Here is a 24,040-nt window from a genome sequence, read left to right on the forward strand (position 1 = left end):
TTGATTAGTTTGGTTTTTCTTTCTTTGTTGATTTTCTCAAAGAACAAGCTCTTTGTTTCATTTATTCTTTACATTGCTTTCTTTGTTTCTATTTTATTGATTTCAACCTTCAATTTTATTGTTTCCTATTGTCTACTCCTCCTGGGTGAGTCTGCTTCTTTTTGTTCTAGAGATTTCAAGTGTCCTGCTAAGTTGCTAGTGTGAGATTTCTCCGCTTTCTTTATGTAGGCACATAGTGCTATGAAATTTCCTCTTACCACTGCTTTCATAGTGTCCCGTAGGTTTGGGTATGTTATGCATTCACTTTTATTGAATTCTAGGAAGTCTTTAATTTCTTTCTTTCTTCCTTGAGCTAGAGGTGATCCAATGGAGCACTGTTAACTTTTCATGAGTTCGTAGGTTTTCTGAAATTAGTGTTGTTGAATTCTGACTTTAAGACAAGGTGATCTGATAAAATACAGGGTGTTATTCCAATTATTTTGTGTCTGTTGAGATTTTCTTTGTTACTGAGTATATGGTCAGGCTTAGACAAGGTTCCATGAGGTGCTGAGAAGAAGTTAGATTCTTTCATGTTTGGGTAAAATGTTCTATAGATATCTGTTAAGCCTTTTTGAACTGTGGTATCTGCTAGTTGTCTTAGTTTTCTTTTACATTTCTATCTGGTTGACCTGTCTGTTAGGGAGAGTGGGAGTGTTGATGTCTTCTACTTTTAGTAAATAGGGTTTGATGTGTGATTTAAGCTTTAGTAATGTTTCTTTTACATATGTGGATGCTTTTATATTTGTGGCATAGATGTTCAGGATTGAGACTTTATCTTAATGGATTTATCCTATTATGAGTATGAAGTGTCCTTCTCCATCTCTTCTGATTGATTTTAGATTGAAGTTTATTTTGTTAAGATATTAGAATCGATGCACCTGTTTTTCTCTTAGGTCCATCTGATTGAAAACCTTTTCTCAAAAACTCTGAGGTAAAGTCTGCCTTTAAGGTTGAAGTGTGCTTTTTGTATGTGATAGAAGGATCTATCCTGCTTTCATTTCCATTTTGTTTGCCTGTTTTCTTTAATGGGTAAATTGAGTTCATTGATATTAAAATATAGTAATGACAGTTATTGTTAAATCCTGTTATTTTTCAGTGGTAGTATTTGTGTATTTTCCTTCTTTGAGATTTGCTGGTCAAGTCTATTTGGTAGTCTGTAAGTTTATTGTTTCTTCATAGGTACATTCTTCTTTAGTTCAGGAAATTTTGCTTCTATGATCTTGTTGAATATAGTTTCTGAACCCTAGAGCTAATTTTAATCTTAGGCTTCGTTTCTTCATGGTGTTCCAGATTTTCTGGATGTTATGTGTTAAGAATTTGTTAGATTTAACATTTTCTTTGCCTGATGAATCTATTTCCTCTATGTATCTTCAATGCCAGAAATTTTCTGTTCCTTCTCTTGTATTCTGTTTGTTATACTTGCATTTGTAGTTCTTGTTCATTTACCCAGATTTTCCATTTCCAGAATTCCCTTGGTGTATGTTTTCTTTATTGCCTCTATTTCAGTTTTTAAATCTTGAGCTGTTTTCACTATTTACTTCACCTGTTTGATTGTTTATTCTTGGCTTTCTTTAAGAGATTTAGAGATTCACTTCATTTTTTTTTGGTTTTTCATCCATTTCTTTAAGAGAATATTTCAGTTTTCTTCAACGGTCTCTATCATCTTCATAAAGCTATATTTAAGGTCATTTTCTTCTGCTACTTCTATGTTATATGACCCCTGGGTTCTGGTGTTACCATCTTGCTTTTTAGGTTGTTAAACTGTTACATTGGTGCCTACTTATCTCTTCCTCCAATTGTTGCCATCAGTGTCTTTGCTTCTTGGTCCAGTCCTTGCAGTCAGTGTCTATGTCTCAGGGATTATTTCTTGGATGAATTGTTGCAGTTACTGTCTGTGCCTTAGGGAGCTACTCTTGCTCCACTTTGTACAGTCACTGTGTCTCAAGGAGCTGTGAGGTCTCTGGGGAGAGTGTGTGGGGGTGGAATGGGACTTGTAGGTTTCAGGGTCTGATTGATGGGGGGTGTTGGAGCAGCCTGCCTGAAGGTGGCTTGCCTGTTGGCCTGCTAGTGAAGCTGAGGCAGGTGGAGGAGGGGGGCCCTGGGTTATTGTCCCCTTATCAAGGGCCTAGAGAAGGAACTATTCACCTCGGGAGTTGGTCACTCACCTCTTGGTCTACTCAGTGCAGTTTCAGTCTACTTGTCAAGTATCCTCTGAAGTCATGGGGGGGGGTGGGTGGGTTTGGGGATATAATGGGACTTATAGCTTATCGGGTCTGATTAATGATGACTACCTACCAGAGGCTTGCCTGCTGGCTGGTTAGTGAAATTGAGGCAGGTAGGGGAGGGAGCTGAGGTTTTGTCCTTGTACCTAGGCCTAGAGACAGGGATGTCCAACTGGGTGACTGATCACTCATCTCTTGGTCTGTGATCTGTGCAGTTGCAGTATGTGCATCAGAATTTTTCTGAGTTTGTGAGGGATGGGTGGGTTTGGAGGTGGAGTGGGATTTGTAGTTTATAGTGCCCTATTATAGGGGAGTGTTGGAGCAGCTTGCCTGCAGGATGCTTGCCTGCTGACTGGATAGTAAAGCTGAGGCAGGTAGGGGAGGAGCCCGGGGGTTTGCCCTAATACCTATGCCTAGATACCTGGGTATCAGAGGCCATGAACACCAACTTCAGAACCCCATTCAGAGTCTAGCTAAGATTTGCTTTAGTACATTTAAATCTGGCTAGTTGGGTCTGAGTGTAAATGGAATAAATCAACTCATATCCCTTACCTCTATATGTTCTTTATTCTTTGGATGAAGAAGTAGAGAGAAGAAAAAGAAGGGGTGATTTCCACCCAGTTTTTAGTTTTTGTAGACATAGTTTAACAAATCCATAGGAAAAAACCAATGACATCAGTATTCATTTTAGAGTCATAAAAAGGAAAGTTAGAACCTGACAAAGCAGCACTCAAGGAAGGGGGTGACACCACCCAGGAAGGGCCAGCTTCCAAGGAGAAATACCTGATAGTCCAAACCTTTAGATAAAGTTACTAAATGTCCCTGAACCCCGAACTCCACCCACATCTAAACTTGCTTGTCTGGTAAGGTGTTCCTATCTTTTTAAAATTCCAACATGATCTGTTAGCAAGGGTAATTTCAGGGAATTGACTCTATGGAAATTTGACTGTTGGAATAAAGAGTGAATGTTATAACTCTAAGACGTTATGGAAGCTCATTTCGTTGCCTTGCAGGAGGAGGAAGTCACACTGCTGAGATATTCTAGGAATGAATCCCATTTTGAAAAGAAGAATCATGGCTTCATAAGGTTTTTAGATTTGATACTGATTTTTACAAAAGGCAAGTATTCCCGCAGCTCTGCTGAGCAGGTTCTCCATGTGGATGTGGATATGTACACTACCGTGGATCTGCCTGCTGGTCTGTCAGCTGTACATTCACTGTATAGTCTTATGAATTCCAACACTGGGGTGTCCAATTGGGTGGCTAATCACTCACCTCTTGGTCTGCCATGTGCAGTCACAGTCTGTGTGTCAGAGTTCCTCTGAGGTCACGGGAGAGAGGTGTTGAATTTCTTTCTTTAAGGCTTTGCCTTTGTCAGGGTTTCTATTGTAGTAATGAAAAACCATGACCAAAAGGTAAGTTGTGGAGGAAAGGGTTTATTAGGCTTACACTTCAGCATTGTTGCTCATCACTGAAGGAAGTCAGGATAGGAACTCACACAGGAGAGGATCCTTCAGTCAGGAGCTGATGCAGAGTCCATGGAGGGGTGCTGCTTACTAGATTGTCTCCCATGGTTTTATAATGCTAGATGAAGGGGCTCTTTGGCCATCTTTAGTAATAACTCAACTCCTCTGCTGTGAAACCTTATACAGGGAGGTTCAGGTACATTTTCAATGAGGCTTACTTGGCAGACTAAAGCTATACCACGGTGCCTGTGTCACTCACAATACTTCCCTAGGTTGCATAGGAATTCTCATGATCACAAGTAGAAATGTGAATGGAATAATTAATATGTATTTAATAGTAAACTATTGTTTTTGAAATATGTTTATGTAATATGGTTAAATATTTTTGAGTAATGAAATTGTTATTATTAGTCACTGTTAGTCTTTAGTGTGCCTAATTTCTCAGTGAAACTTTACTTTAGGCAACCTTTTATGGGAAAAAACTCTACAATACAAAATTATTATATTAGCATGGCTTTTTTTGAGGTACAGGAATGTATTCCCCTGTGTGAGGGAGATTTAAATGTATTTTAAATTAATTAGATGTATTTTAAAATATTAATAATATACTTTTAGCTGTTGGGTAATATTTTATTATGTATGTATGTTCAGATTTGTATCCTGTGTTGTTGTGAGAGTGGTAATTTGAAAATGCTTTTCCAGATTCTCTAGAATTCTGCATGAACAGCTGTGTTGCCTATGAATAGCTTGATCACATGCTCCACAATATATAAACAGTTTAGTTATTTTTCTTGTTCTTCTTTGTTATATCATGATAAAAGGGTTAAGTTTTCCAGATTTATTAAATATACTTTAAATGATACAAAAGAAAATACAACTATCAACCTTGGGCTGGAGTGGGATTAGGCAAAAAATTCCACAGGAGTGAGACTGAACCAGTTACCTAAGCCAGAGTGGGCCTGAAGAAGTAAGCTCCATGAGAGCAGGAGCCAGGAGGTGATCCAGTCTTGGGACACTAGTGGACCAAGAGAGAGCCAGTGACCTGGTCCAGAGCAGACCTGAGACAGCGAACTCCACAAGAACAGGTACAGGGGAGTAAATGCTGAGTGGGTGAGCCAGAGCCAGAGACTGCTGAGGGTCCAAATGTGAATCTGGGACCTTCAAGGAAGTAGACCTAAGCCAGGACCCCTGTGGTTCTGGGTGTGAGTCTAGAATCTCCCAGAAACTAGGCCTGAGCCAGGACTTCTGCCAGTCTGGGTGTAAATCTGGGACCTTCGAGGGAGTAGGCAAGAACCAGAGATCTCTTGGGTCCAGACATGTCTGGAACCTCAGAGGGAATAAGTCTGAGTCAGGACCTCTGTGGGTCCGGGCGTGGTCTGGGATATCAAAGGGAATAGACAGGAACCAGAAACCTCTGCGGGTCCAAGCATAAGTCTGGGACCTCTGAGGGAGTAAGCCTGAGCCAGGTCCTCTGTAGGTCTGGGTGCACCTGATCCTGGGAACTTTGAGGCAGTAGACCAGAGCCCGAGACTTTCGTAAGACCAACCCCAAACCAGGGACTTCTGCAGGAACAGATAAAGACAAGAAACATTTGCAGAAATAGGTCTGAGCTGACAACCTAGGCTAGAGCAGGCCTGAGAGAGCAAACTCCAAGGCAATGGAACAAAGTCCAGGAACGCTGAGTGATCTCCAGGAACATGTAGTGACCACCAGGGTAACTAGAACTGTGGCACTGACTGTACCACAAGAAACAACCATCTGAGCCTTGCATTCACTGGCACCAAGACGATTAATCAACAGAATCATAGATGGCCCCACCACAGCTATTTGAGGAAAAGATGAGTAGAAAAGATAAGAACACATGTAACACCACAAAGAGCAACACACACCAGTAAAACTTAAAGACCCTACAACGGCAAGACTTGAACAACCAAGTACAGATGAAGCAGAAGAAAATGACCTAAAAAATAACTTCAGAAGTATGTTTGAAACTCTTAAGAAGGAAATGAGAAATTCCCTTAAAGAAATGGAGGAAAGACAACCAAAAATTGGAAGACATAAGCAAGTCCCTTAAAGAAAACAAAAAAAAAATCAAACATATGAAAGAAGCTATTTAAGACTTGAAAACTGTAATAGAGACAATAAAGAAAACACAAACTGAGGGAATTATAGAAACAGAAATCATGACAAAATGATCAGGGATTACAAACACTATGAACAGCAGAATACAAGAGATGGAAGAGAGAATAGAGGAAAAAGACTCATCAGTCAAAGAAAGCATTAAATCTAACAAAAGCTGAACCCAAAATATTCAGGAAATATGGGGCGTTACGAAAAGCCAAACCTAAGAATAATAGGTACAGAAGAAGGAGAAGTTTAACTCAAAAGCACAGAAAATATATTTAACAAAATCATAGAAGAAAACTTTCACTACTTTAAGAAAGATATGTCTATGAATATACAAGAAACTTACAGAACACCAAATAGACTGGATCAAAAAAAGTCCCCTAGCTACATAATAATCAAAACTCTAAACATACAGAGTAAACAAAAAATATTATGAGCTGCAAAGGAAAAAAGTCAAGTAACATTTAAAGGTAGACCTATCAGAATTACACCTGACTTGATTGGAGACAATGAAAGCCAGAAGATCATAGTCAAGCCTTATGCAGAAGTTAAGAGACCATGGATGCCAACCCAGACTACTATACCCAGCAAAACTTTCAATCACCATAGGAGGACAAATAAAGATATTCCATGACAAAATCAGATTTAACCAATACCTAACCACAAACCCAGCCCTACACAAAATAGTAGAAGGAAAACTCCAACTGAAGGAAGCTGGTTACACCAGCAAAAACACAGACAATTGATAGTCTTATCCCAAAGAAGGGAAAATCACACAAATTAACATTGCCAACAATGAAAACTAAATTAACATGGGATAGCAATCACTGGTCATTAATATTTCTTTTTTATTTTATTTTATTACTTTAAAAAATATCAATTCAAATTTCCACTCCCTCCCCTCCCTGCAGTCTCCTCCCACTCCCTCCACACACCCTTCCACCTCACCCCCTCCAATCCTAAGAGAGGACAATGCACCAAGACCTGTGAAAAGTCCAAGTCCCTCCCTACTACATCTAAGTTGGGCAAGTTGTACATCCAAAGAGAATAGGATCCCAAGAAGTCGTATATGCAGTAGAGACAAATCCCAGTGTCACTATCAGTGCCCCCTCAGTCTTCCCCAATTGTCAGCCACAGTCAGAGGGACTAGTTTGTTGCCATTCTCATTTATTCCAAGTCCAGTTGGAGTTGGTGAGCTATCATTAGCTCAGGCAACCTGTCTCAGTGGATAAACCCCTCATGGTCTTGACTTCTTGCTCATACTCTTGCTCCTTTCACTCTTCAACTGGATCTTGTGATCTCAGTTCTGTATGCCAATGCAGATCTCTGCCTCTGTTTCCATCAGTTGCTGGATGAAGATTCTTTGGTGATATTTAAGATAATCATCAGTCTGACTACAGGGCAAGGCCAGTTAAGACACCCTCCCCTTTATTGCTTAGGGTCTTAGCTGGGGTCATCCTTGTGAATTCCTGGGCATTTTTCTAGAGCAAGGTTTCTTGGTAACCCCATAATGGCTCCCTCAATCGTGATATCTCTTTCCTTGCTCTCATATCTGTCCTTCCTCCATCTAGATTATCCCATTTCCTCAAGTTTTCCTTAACCCTCCCCTTCTCCCCTTCCTTCTACTCCCTACCCTCATGCTCCCAAATTTTGTCCAATGAGCTTGTCTGTTTTCAATTTCCATGTGGGTCTATATATGTTTTTCTTTGGGTTTACCTTATTACTTAGCATCTCTAGGATCATGAACTATAGGTTCACTATCTTTTGTTTATGGTTAATATCCACTTATGAGTGAGTACAAACATTAATCGTTTTTTTGGGGGGGTGGGGTAAGAGAGACATACATAGATCTAATCTACATGGGAAGTTTAAAAAAGACAAGATCTCCTGAGTAAATTGGAAGCATGGGGACCTTGGTGGAGGGTTGAAGGGGAGAGGAGAGGCAGGAAGGAAAGCAGAGAAAAATGCAGAGCTCAATAAAAATCAATAAAAAAGAAAATACAACTATCAAAGTTATTGGGGAAGCAGTAAACATACAATTTAGGGGAAATATATGTCACAGAACACAAAGATTATAAAATAAAAAAAAACTTAAAATTAATTGTGTTTAGAACTCAAAGGACCATAGAAAAATACACACACAGAAACACACACTCACATATACACACAAACACAGACAAACAGACAGAAAGACAGATAGAATTAGTTGAAGTTAAAAACCAAATGTTAAAGAGAGTCAATGAAGCCAAAAGCTGGTCCTCTTAATAGAGTGATTAAAAAAGAAGCCATTAATCAAACTAAAAACAATGAAGAAAGGGGGATGCTATATGTTTCAATAAAACTGGGTAAAAATAGAATACTATGAACAACTCCATCCCCACACATTGATAATCTAGATCAAAGCACCAATTTCTTTAAACAAAAAGTATTTGCAGTTACTTCAGTGGTTTTCACATGGTCCATCCTTGTCTGACTCAAAATATTTACACTGGAGTTACACATAGATGCTGGACATTGCCTGAACAGGCAAAGGTAAGTATGCATCTGACTTTCTCCCTGTTTCTACCTTCCACTAGGTATGTTCAGGAGTGATCAGTGGCCATCATCAGTCCCCACCTAAGGGGTTCGAAAGTATTGGCACTAGATTGGTCCTGGGTAATTATTATATCTCTAATCTGTTATGCAGGATCTGGACACCTCTGGGATGCAGAGCCCTTGGGTCCAGAGAAGGCTAGAAGCGGGCATGTAAGAAGGTGTTGATTATACAGATTGCTCTTTCCTGAACTTTTAAGGAATAAATGTGACCAGGGTCTGTAACAGGGACTTTAATCCATCTGCAGTCTTTCTAAATCAATTGTCAGGCGGTATATTACTTTCTTCCAACATATTGATCTTCTATTTCCAGATTTATGACAGTTCGACTGGAAGTTTTCTGGTATGATAATATTCTTTGCTGTTTCCATACTTTGCAACACTTTGCCATACTGTAGAAATACCTTATCCAAAGTTGCATTGATAATCATTTTGGTAATGATAGAATTTATTACAATACTTACTAGGTACGTCATTTTTTTCCTTCCACACTAATAACAACTCTTTAAGTTAGGGGCAATGCTGGGGTTCCTAAGTATTTTAGTACATCTTTAGTTTTAGAACATTAGTAAACTTTGATCAGATTTCCTATCAAAAAGAGCTTCTTCTTTATTGCAACAATACTGACCAGAGTATTGACATCACTTGGGTGTCCATTTACAAAATTGTATGTCAGTTTCAATCCCAGAGTCTGTGTTTCCAAAGAATCCCAGGTGACTTGCATATATATGAACTGCTAGAACCATGTCTAATGGGAGATTCTCATCTGTTATTGAGATCAAGAATTGTGAGTTAAAAAATTGAAGTGAAGTCCATTAGGACATCAGTTAGCTTCTCAGTAGAAATAAGCTTCTCAGATAACCTCTGCTTTGCAATATCTGCATGTAAGCTTACATGAGACATGGGCTCACTTATTCTCAGAATACGAAAAGTACTGAGAATCTAGGTGCATGATTTCTCCCGTAGTGCTCTTCCTTTGTTACCAAACATAATCTCAGAGTACTAAATTTTTAGTGCCGCTGCCCTAGTGACCTTTAGCAGGGTGGAAACCCCAGCAGATGAGCTCAGTCATATAGTGTCAGTGGAAGGATTTCCCACTTCCCTGTTTGTCATTAATTTTCTTTATCTGTTTCAGCTAGAGGTGAACTCAGGGCCTTGGCTATGCCTTGTAAGTATAGCACCACTGAGCTAAATGCTCAAGCTCTGTCCTTATACCTCTTTGTACTTCTCCTTGATTTTCTTTGCCAGCTTTGATATAGACTGGGGTTTGTTAGAGAGAATGATGTAGAAGAAACCAGATCAGGACAAGGAACTATTTCAAGATGAAGCCTACATAATTGGGAATTGAGAAGTCTGTAGATTATAGACACTGCAAAGAGTGAATGTTACAGTTTCAAATTCAAGGCAGTCTGGATGGTGTTTCTTGAGAAACTGTAGATTTTGTCTTTTTTTCCCAGCTGTTCATGTGAGGATTATTACATTATTAGAGATTAGAGTTACTTTCTTTGATAATTTGAGTTACTAATTTAAGTGATAATTATATAAACCATCTTCCTGAAACATTTAGAAGATCATTTTGACCAAAATTGATACCAAGATCTATACTATTTCCTACAATAATTAACTATCACATTAGATAGTTAGGTATGAATATATGAAGAGCAATTTCAGTGAAGGATTAAACATACCTACTGCTTTATATCTGTTTTTGTCTTCATGAATATTCATTATAATTATTTACCTACATCACTATCTGTGGAATCATATGAATTGAAGCACAAAGGTTTTGAGTCATTAGTATTTTTGAAAAAAGGAAAAATATCTCCACAACCTTAATACTTTCCATAAATACAATCATGTCTGTAAAACTAATCACAGAGTATCAAGTTTTCATGGCAAAATCTCAAGTTTAGTGAATTCATATTCTTGGAAGATTGAAGAAGAGTAATTATTTGATTTAATGTGCATTTTTGCCTTAAATTTAAGATTCTATGTCTCAGGCTACAGGACAGCCCGAAAATATTCATGGACACTGGGTCACATAGAGGCAAGCCTGTACTTGCTTCAGGATAAGAGCATGCATGTCCTTTCTTGCATGAATTTTAAGTCTGGCAACAATAGCTGTGCTCAGGGCCATCAGAATCTATGAGATTATACAATATGTTGGGGGATTATGTTAGCAGGTGTTACTGTGTGTAGGGACACAAGAAAAGTTTAACTTAGCATATGTCATGTCATATTGTGGAAGAATAAGTTAGATAAGTCACATCACAAGTGAGAGGATGTTATAGACATAGAGAGTATCAAATCCAAAATTATGGAGACATAACTTTCAATTTGAAGTACAACATTGATGAAGAGAAGAATACAGACACCATGTGAGGTCGTATTGGACTGTAGAGGTTGACACAAGTCAGGCAAACAAGTATTGGTTGTACACATGTTAGGAATTTTGCTCCTAAGAACAAGATGGTCATCTAAGTAATGTATCAGGAGAGAAAGGAGTATATTTCCATCAGAGAATCCTAGTGTGTTTTAAATATACTGAAGTAAATATTGTTGAAACATGGGACATGGGTTGGAATTAATGTTGACTAAAATATTTCAGATAAGAAATTGTGGTGTCCAGTTCTAAGAATATGATTGGATTGTTTTAAATGTCTGCTAAGAGAAAAATGAAAATAAGAATATTTATGATGTTATAGTTCAAAGTAAGAAAAAATGAAGTGCAATAAATTTATATAATGGGTTTTGAATACCTTTTATTACATTATGAGAGATAGGAGATATGGGAGAAAAAATTGGAAGGGAGGAGAGAATTTCTCTTGGGATGTATTGAGTATTTGATGGCTGTTAAAAAAAATGATTATTAGCCATGAGGTAGTGAATTCTGTAGGTTAGAAAGACAGCTACATCTGACTTTTAAATGGTAATCTAGCACATTAAAATATTTGTGTACATTTGGGAAGTATGAAATTTTAAAATGATGAAATTTTGTGTACAAAAATCCTTCAAGAAAATTCACAGAATAAAATTGTAGAATGAGCTGAACTACAGGTGCCTAGAATAAGAAGGCAGGCAGGTAGTAGATATGTCAATACCTTTTGTATAACAGAGCAATTATCAGTCATTAGGCAATACTAGATGATTAGAACATGATAAAGCAACATTTAGAAAAGCCATCCTTGCCTATAATGACTGAACATATTTTGATGTAAAGGTTACAATCATTTTGATGAGAGTAATATTAACTACTCTAGAACTTATGACATGTCATGTCTGAAATATACATTTCTTATTTTATTAGGTCATTGAGATGAATTGGTGGGGCAGTTGCCAACAGAGATTAAAGGACTGGGTTTGTATGCAACCTATTACCAAGAACAACTTATGAAGTTGCATGTTGTAGTAGAGCAAAAATTATAAAGATTAAAGAATATAAAAAATTGAAAAAATCTTTCTAAAGTAAAGAAATGAAAGAATGACTAGAACTGGTCTATGAACTCGTGCGTATTCAACCACTGGGAGTTTATAAAACTGTTAATTATATTTCTTAAAGTCATTGGGGTCAGATCATGATGGGAAACAACCAAAGTGTCTTTCATCAGTTCCTCCTCCTGGGCCTGCCCATCCCTCCAGAGCACCAGCACCTGTTCTATGCCCTGTTCCTGGCCATGTACCTCATCACCGTCCTGGGGAACCTCATCATCATCATCCTCATTCTACTGGACTCCCATTTCCACACACCCATGTACTTGTTTCTCAGCAACTTGTCCTTCTCTGACCTCTGCTTTTCCTCTGTAACCATGCCAAAATTGTTGAAGAATATGCAGAGCCAAGACCCCTTCATCTCCTATGCGGATTGTCTGACACAAATGTACTTTTTTATGGTTTTTGGAGATATGGAGAGCTTTCTTCTTGTGGTAATGGCCTATGACCGCTATGTGGCCATCTGCTTCCCCCTTCATTACACCAGTATCATGAACCCTAAGTTCTGTGCTAGTCTATTGATTCCATTGTGGATGCTAACCACATTTCATGCCATGATGCACACCCTACTCATGGCTAGATTGTCTTTTTGTGAGAGCAATGTGATCCCCCACTTTTTCTGTGACATATCTGCACTCCTGAAGCTGGCCTGCTCAGATACTTCTGTTAATGAGTTGATGATATTTATCATGGGTGGGCCCGTCATTATTGTACCATTCCTACTCATTGTTATGTCCTATGCAAGGATTGTCTCTTCCATTCTCAAATTTTCTTCTACCCAGAGCATACACAAGGTCTTTTCTACCTGTGGTTCCCACCTGTCTGTAGTCTCCCTGTTCTATGGGACGATTATTGGTCTCTACTTATGTCCATCATCAAATAACTCTACTGTGAAGGAGACTACCGTGGCTATGATGTACACAGTGGTGACTCCCATGCTGAATCCTTTCATCTACAGCTTGAGGAACAGTGATATGAAGAGGGCCCTAAGAAGAGTTATCTATGATAAGAATATCTCTTTGTAATTGTAGCACTTGGGCTTGCTATCTAATTTTATGTAATAAATGTATTTATGTTAATATTTTATGTCAGATGTTGTCCTTCATGACGTGCATGAAAGGGCATGCCACATAACTGTTCAAGACAAAAAGAGAGAAGATTTAGTATAGTAGTCAAAGGAGGATGGATTTTCTTTGATATCTGTCTACATCTTCCTCCTCACCAGAACTTGTTACAGACATTTTTTGCAATAGTAGTACTTAGGTGTTATGGAGTGGGAAAGGAGAAAAATGGGGAGGATTTTAACAAGAGAGGGAGGAGGATAATGCATAGAAAGAGGTATGAAGCAGAGGTAAATTGCACTAAGGATGCATATTCAAGCGCATTATTTCATAATCATACTTATAATTTTTTATGCACTATATATGGTTTATTTATAATTATAAGTTATTACTTATAATTTTTATGCACTGTATATTTTTAAATGTACTTTTGCAATATTTTGTGACAATGTGTCTCACAAGAGCCACAGACTACAGAACAAAAATTCCAGTGCTAGACATTGGAAACCTCCCTTCAAGTTGTTGATCAGCTGAGCCCAGGAGACTCCCAAAATAATATAGGCTATTTCCTTTACCCTTGGTTTCCTTCTGGAACTTGAAAGTAAGATCAATCCTATTGCTGAAGATACCACATATTTCAGATAGGACTTGAATAAATTAACTTAAAACTGACTCAGAAGCCCCACTCCTTGGAGACCATTTCTCATAGCTTTGGAACATGCTATACATGATGCCAGTGGATAAAAGCAATCAAACCACACTCTAAAGTTTAAGAACCACAACAATGAGAAGCAGGGAAATGTATCTTAGTGGTACAATAGTGGTACTTTTATCTTGAGAGTAACCAACAAATCTTTAATTGCATTTACATCCCAATTAATAGGAAGGAATTGGTGCCTAGAATAGAAAACATAGCCATTCATAGGCCCTAGAGGAGATCCTATACTACCATCTTTAAAAAGTTTTTTTAACTTTTATTGATTTTTCATGGATTTTATATCATGCATTCTGATCTTATTTCCCCATCCCCTCACATCTGACTTCTGACCTTACAGCCCTTCCCCAAATAAAACAAAATTTAAAAGAAAAACCAACACTAAGCAAAAGAAACAGAATAAAGGGAGAAGAATCTCACCGTGGAAGTTGTACTGTGGCCTGAGTCACACGGTTTACCCTTTAGTCTGCTCGTCTTTACTTTTAAGTTTTCATTGCTATGAGTTATTGGTCTGTTTTGAGCACTCTGGCTTCTGCTACACTACTGATAATGGGCTCTCATTGGGGATTCTCGTGGATATCCTGCTGTTGTCCTGTGTCATGGAGATCCTTTAGTTTTGAATCTGTAATATTGTTTCCTTCACATGCTCCAGCAGTTCATAGATGAGGTGGATGTTGGGGTGGGTTAACACAGCCCTAGTTCTGAGCCTGGGTGGTAGTTGAGTTGATCAACCCTAGCTTTCCCTCATTTTCACTACTCAGATGAACTCTCAAGCATTGCCTCAACTAGCTCACTCAAGGCAGCCTGAAGTAAGGAGCAGGTTCATTTCTACTGTCCGGTCCTCAGATCTGGCTCACCTCATCTCACATGACTATGGCCAACTCTTTTGTTTTGTTCATGTGAACTGCGAGTCCCTTTCACCAAACTGCTGTAGACAGCATAGGTGGATGGGGGAGGAGTCAGCTCTCCTGCTTTCATGCCCCCAGGACTGGCTCATCTGCAGCCCCCACAACTAGATTAGCTTCTAGTGTGTTGCCCAGCTTGGGTGAAGAGCCTGATCTCTTGTATGTTGCAGCTGACTAGGGACGGTGCTAATTCTCACACTCTAATGACCCTGGGGCTAGCTCTTGGTCCTGCTACAGGTGGTAATGGATAAGGTGGGGAGGGTGTTTTTCTCTCACCATGCCACCACAAGTCTGATGAGGGATGGGATCAGTTCTCCTCTCACACCTTCCAAGGTCAGCTCACCTTCATCCCTGAATAGGGTCAGTTCTAGTTTTCCACCCAAATGAGGTGTACACCAGTAGTGAGTGGTGGGGGTCAATTTTTCTGTGTGTGGGAGCCAGCTCTTACTTGAGGAACAGGACTATGTCTCCAGCTGCAATATCCAGAGTGGGTTAGGGTTAGTTACCACAGGGCCATTGAAGGAAAGGGCCAGCTCAGCCTGGCCCTCAGATTTCAACAGGCATGGTTCCTATGCCCTTCTGTGTAAAACAGGTCATTGATATCAACACAAACCCCAGCTTAAGCTGGACCACGGACCCAGATATAGTCTTTGGCAACCTCTTAGGCCTGGATGTCACCATGGCCCTGGTTGCAGCATAACCCATCCAGATCAATATTGCCCTCATGGCAGCTTGATCTTCAGAATCCAACAGCGTCTTAGGTAGCTGATCAGATACTAGTCATACTCATGGTCTCTGAAGATAACAAGAGTCATGGACATCAACAGATCCTGACTGCTGTATGGCCATGGACCCAGACATGTCCCTCAGCAACAGTCCTGTTCCAGATGATACCATGGCCCTGGTTGATACTACAGGCTTCATGGCTCTGGCAGCAGCACATCCCTTGGACATCACATGGCTAGAGATTGCAGTCTAGACTCTGGGCATCCATGTGGCCTTTGGCGGCCTCATGGATCATGGACATTAACACAGACCCTAGTTGAGGTAGGACCATGGATCTAGACATTGTCCTCAGCAGCAGTCCAAACTTGGGTTTCAGCATGGCTCGAGGAGGCAGCACTGGCCGCTCAGATCATCCTGGCCCCTGAGGGAACATAGCCCATGAATACCAACAAGGTGCCAGGTAGCAACAAAGACTAAAAGCCTCTATATTGCCTTCAGTGGTCACAGAATTATAGACATTCAAGACCTGAAGCTTGGTAATAGCAGAGGCCCAGACAACATCTTGGATTTTGGTCATTCACATCAGCTTGTTCCTAATTTCTTCAGATCTGCCTTTCTCCCCAGTCATTTTACTCCTCCTTCTTTTCCATTTCCTCTCTCTGCTCTAATCACCATAATGGTTCCTGACTGCCTGGTGACAGCAACACTTGGTTGAGTCCTGCCTGCACCAGCCACAGGCATGGCATGGAGCTGTTGCTCCATTTCTTTTAAGTAACATAAATTTTAATTTATTATAATTTATAATTAATAATAATATAATTTATAATTGTATTATAAATGCTTATCTTTACACACAAAGATAAGTGTAGCTCTCATTCTTCATCAAAGAACCTTTTTTGGGCAATAGATGAAGACTCTTAAGAGATTTACAACTGGTCAAAATGCAGAGAACTTGTGACTGTGGTGTGTTCAACAACCCCAATTACTGTATCTTCAGTGCAACCACTACACCCAAGGGTAGGGCACCATCTTGGAAGAGAGGTAAAAAACAGAGAACTAGTACCTTGATTCAAGATAGTGTCAGTGTCTTCTGGATATGACAGGAAAGTTACACCCATGGACTCTCAAACCCTCAATGAATTTAAAATGCAACAGAAATCATGTTGATTTTCTATAATGGAAATAACATCTGTTATGAGAAAGAGAATCAGTTTTCTTCAGGGTCTAGTTCCCTGATATACTATCTAATATGAAATACATGTACATACTAAATACATGCACATGTTAGTAACATTAAATGGATATAATGTGTGTATGTATGTATGTGTGTATGTGTGAGTGGTGTGACATAATAATAATTAAGGAAGAACTGGTCATGAATTTAAAAGAGAATAGGGAGACACAGGAAGGGTTGGAGGAAGGAAGTGAGAGATGGAAATGAAATAAATACAGTACTCATGCATAAAATTCTCAAAAGAATCAAGTGAACGCAGGAACATAAACAATGAAGTAAAAGGCCTCTATCACAAACACTTTAGAAGACTTAAAGAATAAATTGCAAAGAGATTCAAGTAGATAGAAAGGCCTCTCATACTCATGCTTTGAAAGAATTAATATTGTGAAAATGGATGTTTCATTGAAAGCAATATACAGATTCAGTGCAAATCCTGCAAAATCTGCTGACACTCCACACTGAAATAGAAAAGAAATAACATTCATATGAGAACAGAGAAGATCTTAGAAATACAAGTAAATCAGTGAATCAATCAAAACAATAGTAAATAAATGTGATTTAAGATACCACCATACCTGGGTTTTTGTTATATTTCAGACTCAGGACAGCAATAATGGCATCAATAGAACAGAATAAAGACCTGGGTTTAAACTCCTGAAGCTACAGCTACCTAATATTAGATGAAGATTTAAAAAATGTTTACAAGGAGACACAAGTTTATAAGAAATAATGCTCAGGAGCTGAATATCTACAGGAAGCAGAAAGAAACTAGCTCTCATTTCTCAATATACAAATAAATCAAATCAAAACCACAAAAACCATCAACTTACAATTAGTTCTGCCTTCAAGATGTGTTGGGATAAAGGAGGAACAGAAATTGTGGGAGTGGCCTACCAATAAATAGTTCATCTTGAGACCCAGACAATGAGAGGGAGCCCACCACTGACACATTCTGTGGGCCAAGACCCAGAGCCTGGAGTGCCCAGAGACCTAGGATAAGAGTCAAACATGCCTGGCAAAATGTCAATGAAATGATTTCTAATGATATTCTACTACACATATAGATTGGTGCTAGTTCAATTATCATCTAAATATGCTTCACCCAGCAACTGATGGAAACAGATGCAGAGACCCACAACCAAACTTGAGGAAGAGCTTAGGGAATCCTCCAAAGAGCGGGAAGAAGGATTGTAGGAACCAGAAGGATCAAGGACACCACAAGAAAACCTACAGAATCAACTAACTTTGGCTTGTAGGAAGTCATAGAGACTGAACTGACAACCTTGGAGCCTGCCTGTATGGCATGGACATAGGCCCTCTACATATACAGTATAGTTATACAGCTTGGTTGCTTTGTGGGAATCCTAACAATGGGGAAAGGGGCTGTCTCTGAGTCTGGTGGGTTCTTTTGGAACTCTTTCTTCTTACTGGGTTGCCTTGTCCAACCTTACTAGGAAATAAGGTGCCTAGTTGTGCTGCAGCTTGATATACCATGGCTGTTTGATATGCACAGGATGCTTGCCCTTTTCTAAAGATAAATGGAGGAGCCAGAGTAGATGGGGGGGCAGGAGGTGGGGAAAGGACTAGGAGGAAAGAGGAATAGAAGACCAGTTGTGATGTAAAAACAAACAAATGAGTGAATGAATGAATGAATGAATGAATAAGTAAATAAATCTAAATGGATCAAAGACTTGAGCTGTAGGCCAGAAATTCTGAAAATGTTCTCTTAGAAGACAGAGCAAAAAAGACAGTACATAAAATGAAAGCATGTATAGACACTCTGAAGTTTTCTCTAGTTGTTCAGCAACTAATTACAACAATCAATAAATGTGATCTTATGAAATAAAAAGTCTTCTTTGATAGGTGCACATCTGATGGAGGATGTAATGGTAAAAGTAAAATGCTGGAGGATTCCCGGTAGCTGCAGTGGCAGAAACGCTGTAGGTCCCCAATTGGGTGCAGTGAGCAGTGGATCTGAGAGCAGCCAGTCCTGGACAGGGACCGGTGCAGTTCCCTGAGCAGCGGCAGCAGGCCATGTGGCAGCAGACAGCGAACAGCGTGACCAAGAGCAGCCAGTCCCAGGCAGGGATGGTGCAGTTTCCTGAGCGGCTGCAGCAGGCCACAAGGAGAGACAGACAGAAGGGCAAGCCAGGAGACCACACCACAGATCTCCGATGGCAGTTGGTCGCAGGCAGAGAGTCAGGCTACGGTGAGCAAGAGACAGAGATGTTGATATACCTGGCATGCAGGATGAGGTTGAATATTTATTTAGTGGGTTATGGAGAGGGAAGGGAGAAGGAGAAAAAAGCAGAGAGGGAGAGGGAGAGAGAGAGAGAGAGAGGGGGGGGGGAGAGGGGAGAAGTGGGGAGAAGCAGTCTGCCTCTTCAGGAGACGGAAAAAAGAAGGGACTCAGGATGGAAGCTGAAGATCAGCTTGCCTCAGAGGACAGGGGAGGAAGTAGGCAAGGCTTGTCTCTTAAAGAGACAGGACAGACCAATACAGAAGTAATTATCCAGATACACAAAGAACTCAAAATCCAAAGAATAGGCAAATAAGAAACCCAGTACAAATGGGCAGAAGAAACTACATGGAGGACTCTGAAAAGACAATATACTAATGGCTAATATATACCCTTTAAAATATTCAACATCCTTCATGACAAGATCAATAAAAATGAAAACTATTTTGAGATTCATTTCCACTCCAATAAGAAAGGCCATAATCAAGAAAGCAAAAATCACTAAACATTGGTAAGGAACCCTTATTCATTCTTGACAGCAGTGTATACAATTACAGGCCAATATGTGAATCAATATGAGAGCTTCTTAATGAAACTCAAAATAAAATTACCATATTCTCTAGCACCCTTTGCCCTAAGCACTCACATTCTTTCCAGGGATACTTGCATGCCTGGATTTATTGAAGGTATGTTTCCCATCGAAAGGACATTAAATTCTCTTAGTTGATGGATGAAAAATGAAAATATGAACCTATATATTATGGATTCTATTCATGTGTAAGTTTTCTTGCATTTGTATCTATGGGGCCAACTAGTCAGGGCTTGTAAATAATGAATTTTGGAGAAGAGTCTGTCCCGCGCTACCGTCTCGCCAGCAAGAACCACGCGGTACACATAGGATACTTCTGCAGTAAAGCTTTATGTCTCTTGGGAGCTAGAGCATAAGCCACATGGCGGAGACCCAGATAAGATGGAACCCATCCCTTATATAGGAAACAGACCCTGCTTTGGATGTGTCACTCTTTGATTGGTTCACTGCCCATTATCCCAGATGATGCCTCGGGAGTAGGCAGGGACGCAGCGGTAGAGAGTTACCAAGCACGTGTGCTGGGATTAAAGGTGTGTGCTACATCACCTTGAACTCACAGAGATCTGCTTGTCTCTGCCTCCCAGGCATTGGGACCAAAGGCGTATACTACCACGCCTTGAGGTCACAGAGGTCAATCTGCCTCTGCCGCCCAGGCATCAGGACTAAAGGCGTGTACCGCCACACCTTGGGGTCACAGAGGTCAATCTCTACCTTTGTTCCTAGAAGCAATGGAGAATGTGGTCCGGCCCTCCACAAGAGTCAATAGCTACCATTTTACTAAACCTGCATAATTCAAATCAGTAATTTGAATAAGATTTTCTTTATCTTATATGTATAAGTGTTTTGTTCATACATATGTGAATAGTGCAACACATGCATGCCTGGTACATAGAGGCCAGAAGATGGTATGTGTCTCCTGGAATTGGAATTGCAAATGGTTGTGAGCTGCCCTATTGGTGCTGGCAAAGGTATCTGCATCCTCTGCAGGGACAGGAAGTGCTCTTCACCACTGAGACATCTTTCAGATCCCATTAATTATTTTCATATATTTGCATTTATGTGGAGTTGTGTATAAAGGACAGAACACTAAAGAATGACTCATGAGAAGGAAAAATAGAGGACTTAAGGGAGAAATGTTGAAGGAAAGCAGAACACATGTGATACCAAAATGTAAGAGTGATTGCCCAGTTAGCCAGTTGTCTCTGTCATTTGTTGCACATTTTGGAAGTTGCTTGATTGCACTTCCTGCCTACTCAACTAATATTATTTCTCTTTTCAGATCTTCGATGAGGTTTCAGACTAGATAATTGTAGTTACTTTCCTCTCATGACTTGGCCAAGTTATTTATTATACAAGACTTAAACTAGTTAGGATAGGATATTTGTTTTTATTGTACGTAATTTTGTATTGGGCTTAGAACTCTCTTATTTAAACAAAAGGGGGAGGTGCTGTAGGAAATCTTACAGCTTGTGGCTACCTGCCTACTGGGACTTGGCCTCTTAGATTATAAATGCAGATGCAGAACCTGCATCTGTCCCTTTTTTCTTTCTTCCCTGGCTGCTCTTTTGGATTGCTGGATTGATGGATTCAATCTGTTTTCTATTCAAGCAGAGAATTATGATTTGTGAGTTTACCCCTAAATAAATAACCATCTATTTCTCAATTCTGAGCTAGTGTGGGGTTTATTTTAAGCGTCTGTTCCACATTAACTAACATATAATAATAAAGTGCCAAATAATAAACAACCAATTAAATTAACACACTTGATAAACATATTTATACTTCCACATAATGTACAATGGACATGGATTACAACCAGATAGGGGAAGAGATTATTTTATATAAATGTGTTGGCAATACTTTTATTATCAATATAGCAAAAAAGCAAATGTTCTAAATCAAAATGACTTTAAATATAATCATGTGATATCACAAAAATTGCTATGCAGGATAACACATATATAAAGACAATTTTACCAATTTATGGTACATTCTGTCTTCAGATTTCTACTACAATTGTGGCTGCCCTCTCATCAATGGCCTTTCCTGGTCTCTCATAGCACAAAATCTCAGCATCTTCCTGCCTTCAAAACCCGTAGCACCTGTGAAGCTCCTACACATTATCAAGTGAAGTTGCCAGGACACAGAACAGCCTTGGCGCCCTCTGTGCATCTATGTGCTAACCAGGAAGAAATATTTCCCAGATTTTGCCTCAATTATTTTGAACTCTTCTTAATCACAGCCAATTTTTCAACCACAGATGACCATTACAGACTATTCTAACAAGAGAAAAGCTTCAATTTAGAGTTTCTGTTTTCTTGTTAGTCAGAGCCAATTTTTCAACTCAAACTGACAGGAACTAGGGATTCTTAATTCAAAGTATTATGTAATGTATTGTATAGAGCCTTTGCTTCCCTCTGAAACTTCACAAGTCAGCTCTCCACCATTAGCATTGCTCTCAACAGTCTTATTTTTCAAGACCTCAGAGAGCATCCCACTGAGCTCTACATACTCTGTAACCTTCTACCCCAATATTCAAATGCCACCACAACATTCCCTAATATACATGTCTGGGTAGGTCACTTCCAAAAACTATTTTTGTATTCATTAATTTCAGTTGCTAGGATAAAACACCATAACCAAATCAACTTGGGAAAAAATTGTTTATTCCCTTTAACAGTTGTATGTAATCTGTCATGAATGGAAGTGAGGGTATGAATCTGAGGCAGAAGTCTAAAGTCATTGACAAAAACAGAAACTTAGCAGGAACTTTACTTTGAGGTTTGCTTCCTATTACTTGATCATTTTGCTTTCTTATACACTACTTGCCTAGGCATATTACATCCCACAGTAAGCTGGTCCCACAGACAGATTCGTATTTCTGAACAAAATATGTACAATTTAAATATGACTTATTTCCTTGATAAATGCTAAACACTATTTAAATTATTATACAATAAATTTAATTACAAGTTTGTGTTCTTCAAAATAAATGGCAATAGAGACACAAATCACACACAAGAAATGTAGTGATATATAAAAAGTATTATATATATGTATATATATTTCACAATATAGCCAAAACACCCATCAATAGAATTGTAATAGAAGTACAATTCATTGAAAATTGGACAAAAAAATAAATATACAGGATAACAAAAGTGGAATGTATAATAATTATGAAGATATGATCAACAACAGTAGCAATAAAGAACACTAGAATCACAGTGAATACCATTCTTATTCTCACTGCATTGTCAAAAATACCAACCTTCTCACAATGTCAAGTGTTGGTGCAAATGCAGAACACTGGAACTCATATTGTTAAAACTAATTGCTAATTTTTTTCTTTCCATTTAGTATGTTCAGTGTGGAAAAATGCTTATAATATCTTTAGTTACCAGTTTACTCCAAAACATTATTATACAATTTCTAATCTCAAGTATCTCAGGGCATAAATTAAAGGATTCAACATGGGATTGAAAATTGTAAAAAAAATACAGTGATGTATTTATCAATAGATACAAGTCTAACATACATGAAAATACAGGGAATTAAGAAGACAAAAACTATGATGTGGGATCTTCAGATTGACAGGGCTTTGTGCTTTCCTTTCTGACTGTACTTCTTATGAGAGTTTAGAATAATTCCATAGGTAACAAGGAAAAAGATAAAGACCACTACAGGCATTGCTCTATTATTGGCAACTAAAATAAAGCCAAAGAAGTAGGTCTCAGTGTGTTAGTGCCTGCAAGCCCCAATAAATGGGTACATGTCACAGGCAAAGTGGTCAATAACATTAGGTCCACAGTAAGGAAGTATATACACTGAGACGACTTGAAGCAGAACATGAGAGAATCCTCCAGCCCAGGATGCCAACAGCAAGAGAATACAAACCTGACAATTCATGATGGTCAAATAGTACAATGGATTGCAGGTTGTAACATAGCGATCATAGGCCATCATTATCAAAATGATGACCTCAGCACCACCAAATAAGTGCTACAAAAAACGCTGAACTAGGCAAGCTGTGAAGGAGATGATTTTTTTTGTTTGTTTGTTTAATCAAAAACCAATCTGTAAGACAAAATGACAGTGGAATAAGCAGTATCCATGAGGGACAAATAGGCAAGGAATAAGAACACTGGGGAGTCCAAAGAGGGGCTGGCAATCACTATTCCCACAACGAGCAGGTTTCCTACCATTGTTCCAAGGTAGATGGGTAAAACTGTTACAAACAATGCTTTTGACCATCAGGTGAGACCCAGTTTGATAAAGTCTGCAACATTCTTTTTCTTTCCCATTTACTTTCCTATCAGGTTTGTTTCAAAGATATCAAAACAGAGAACAGGAACTGACATTAATTGTGACCAAAACTCACATTTCCGTTCTGCCAGAAAGCCTGTCTTCATCAACATCTTCTACAGTGGTGAACATCAGTGGTTCTTCTTGAGGGGATTTCTATTGAGTTCCTCTTGGGGGATTTCTCCATAGTTCAGCTCTGATAATTTTGTAGATACTAGCATTTCTCTCAGAATCTCAGCTTATTTATATACAGAGTAGCAGTCAAAGGTCTCTTTCTCTTCTGTACCCTTAAAACTGATTATTTAAGATATATTACATCAGAAAACACAGA

At 39.0% G+C, this 24,040-nt stretch overlaps 1 protein-coding gene and 1 pseudogene across 1 annotated transcript; one reads left to right on the plus strand and one right to left on the minus strand.

Moving 5' to 3' along the window:
- The first annotated feature begins 12,021 nt into the window (after window positions 1-12,021).
- Window positions 12,022-12,960, plus strand: LOC146893004 (olfactory receptor 1468-like). The gene has a single exon (XM_085694343.1). It carries the CDS (start codon window positions 12,022-12,024, stop codon window positions 12,958-12,960), a length of 939 nt encoding a protein of 312 aa, XP_085550469.1.
- A 5,451-nt stretch (window positions 12,961-18,411) lies between these two features.
- On the minus strand, window positions 18,412-23,708 carry LOC125399523 (olfactory receptor 4A8-like; annotated as a pseudogene).
- Between the last annotated feature and the right edge of the window lie 332 nt (window positions 23,709-24,040).

Source organism: Myodes glareolus, chromosome 9, assembly GCF_982192425.1.
Source record: "Myodes glareolus chromosome 9, mMyoGla1.1, whole genome shotgun sequence".
Classification (NCBI taxonomy): domain Eukaryota; kingdom Metazoa; phylum Chordata; class Mammalia; order Rodentia; family Cricetidae; genus Myodes; species Myodes glareolus.

Bases quoted from the DNA above. Each gene is read 5' to 3' on its own strand.
- LOC146893004 (XM_085694343.1), top strand. From the start codon at position 12,022: ATGATGGGAAACAACCAAAGTGTCTTTCATCAGTTCCTCCTCCTGGGC.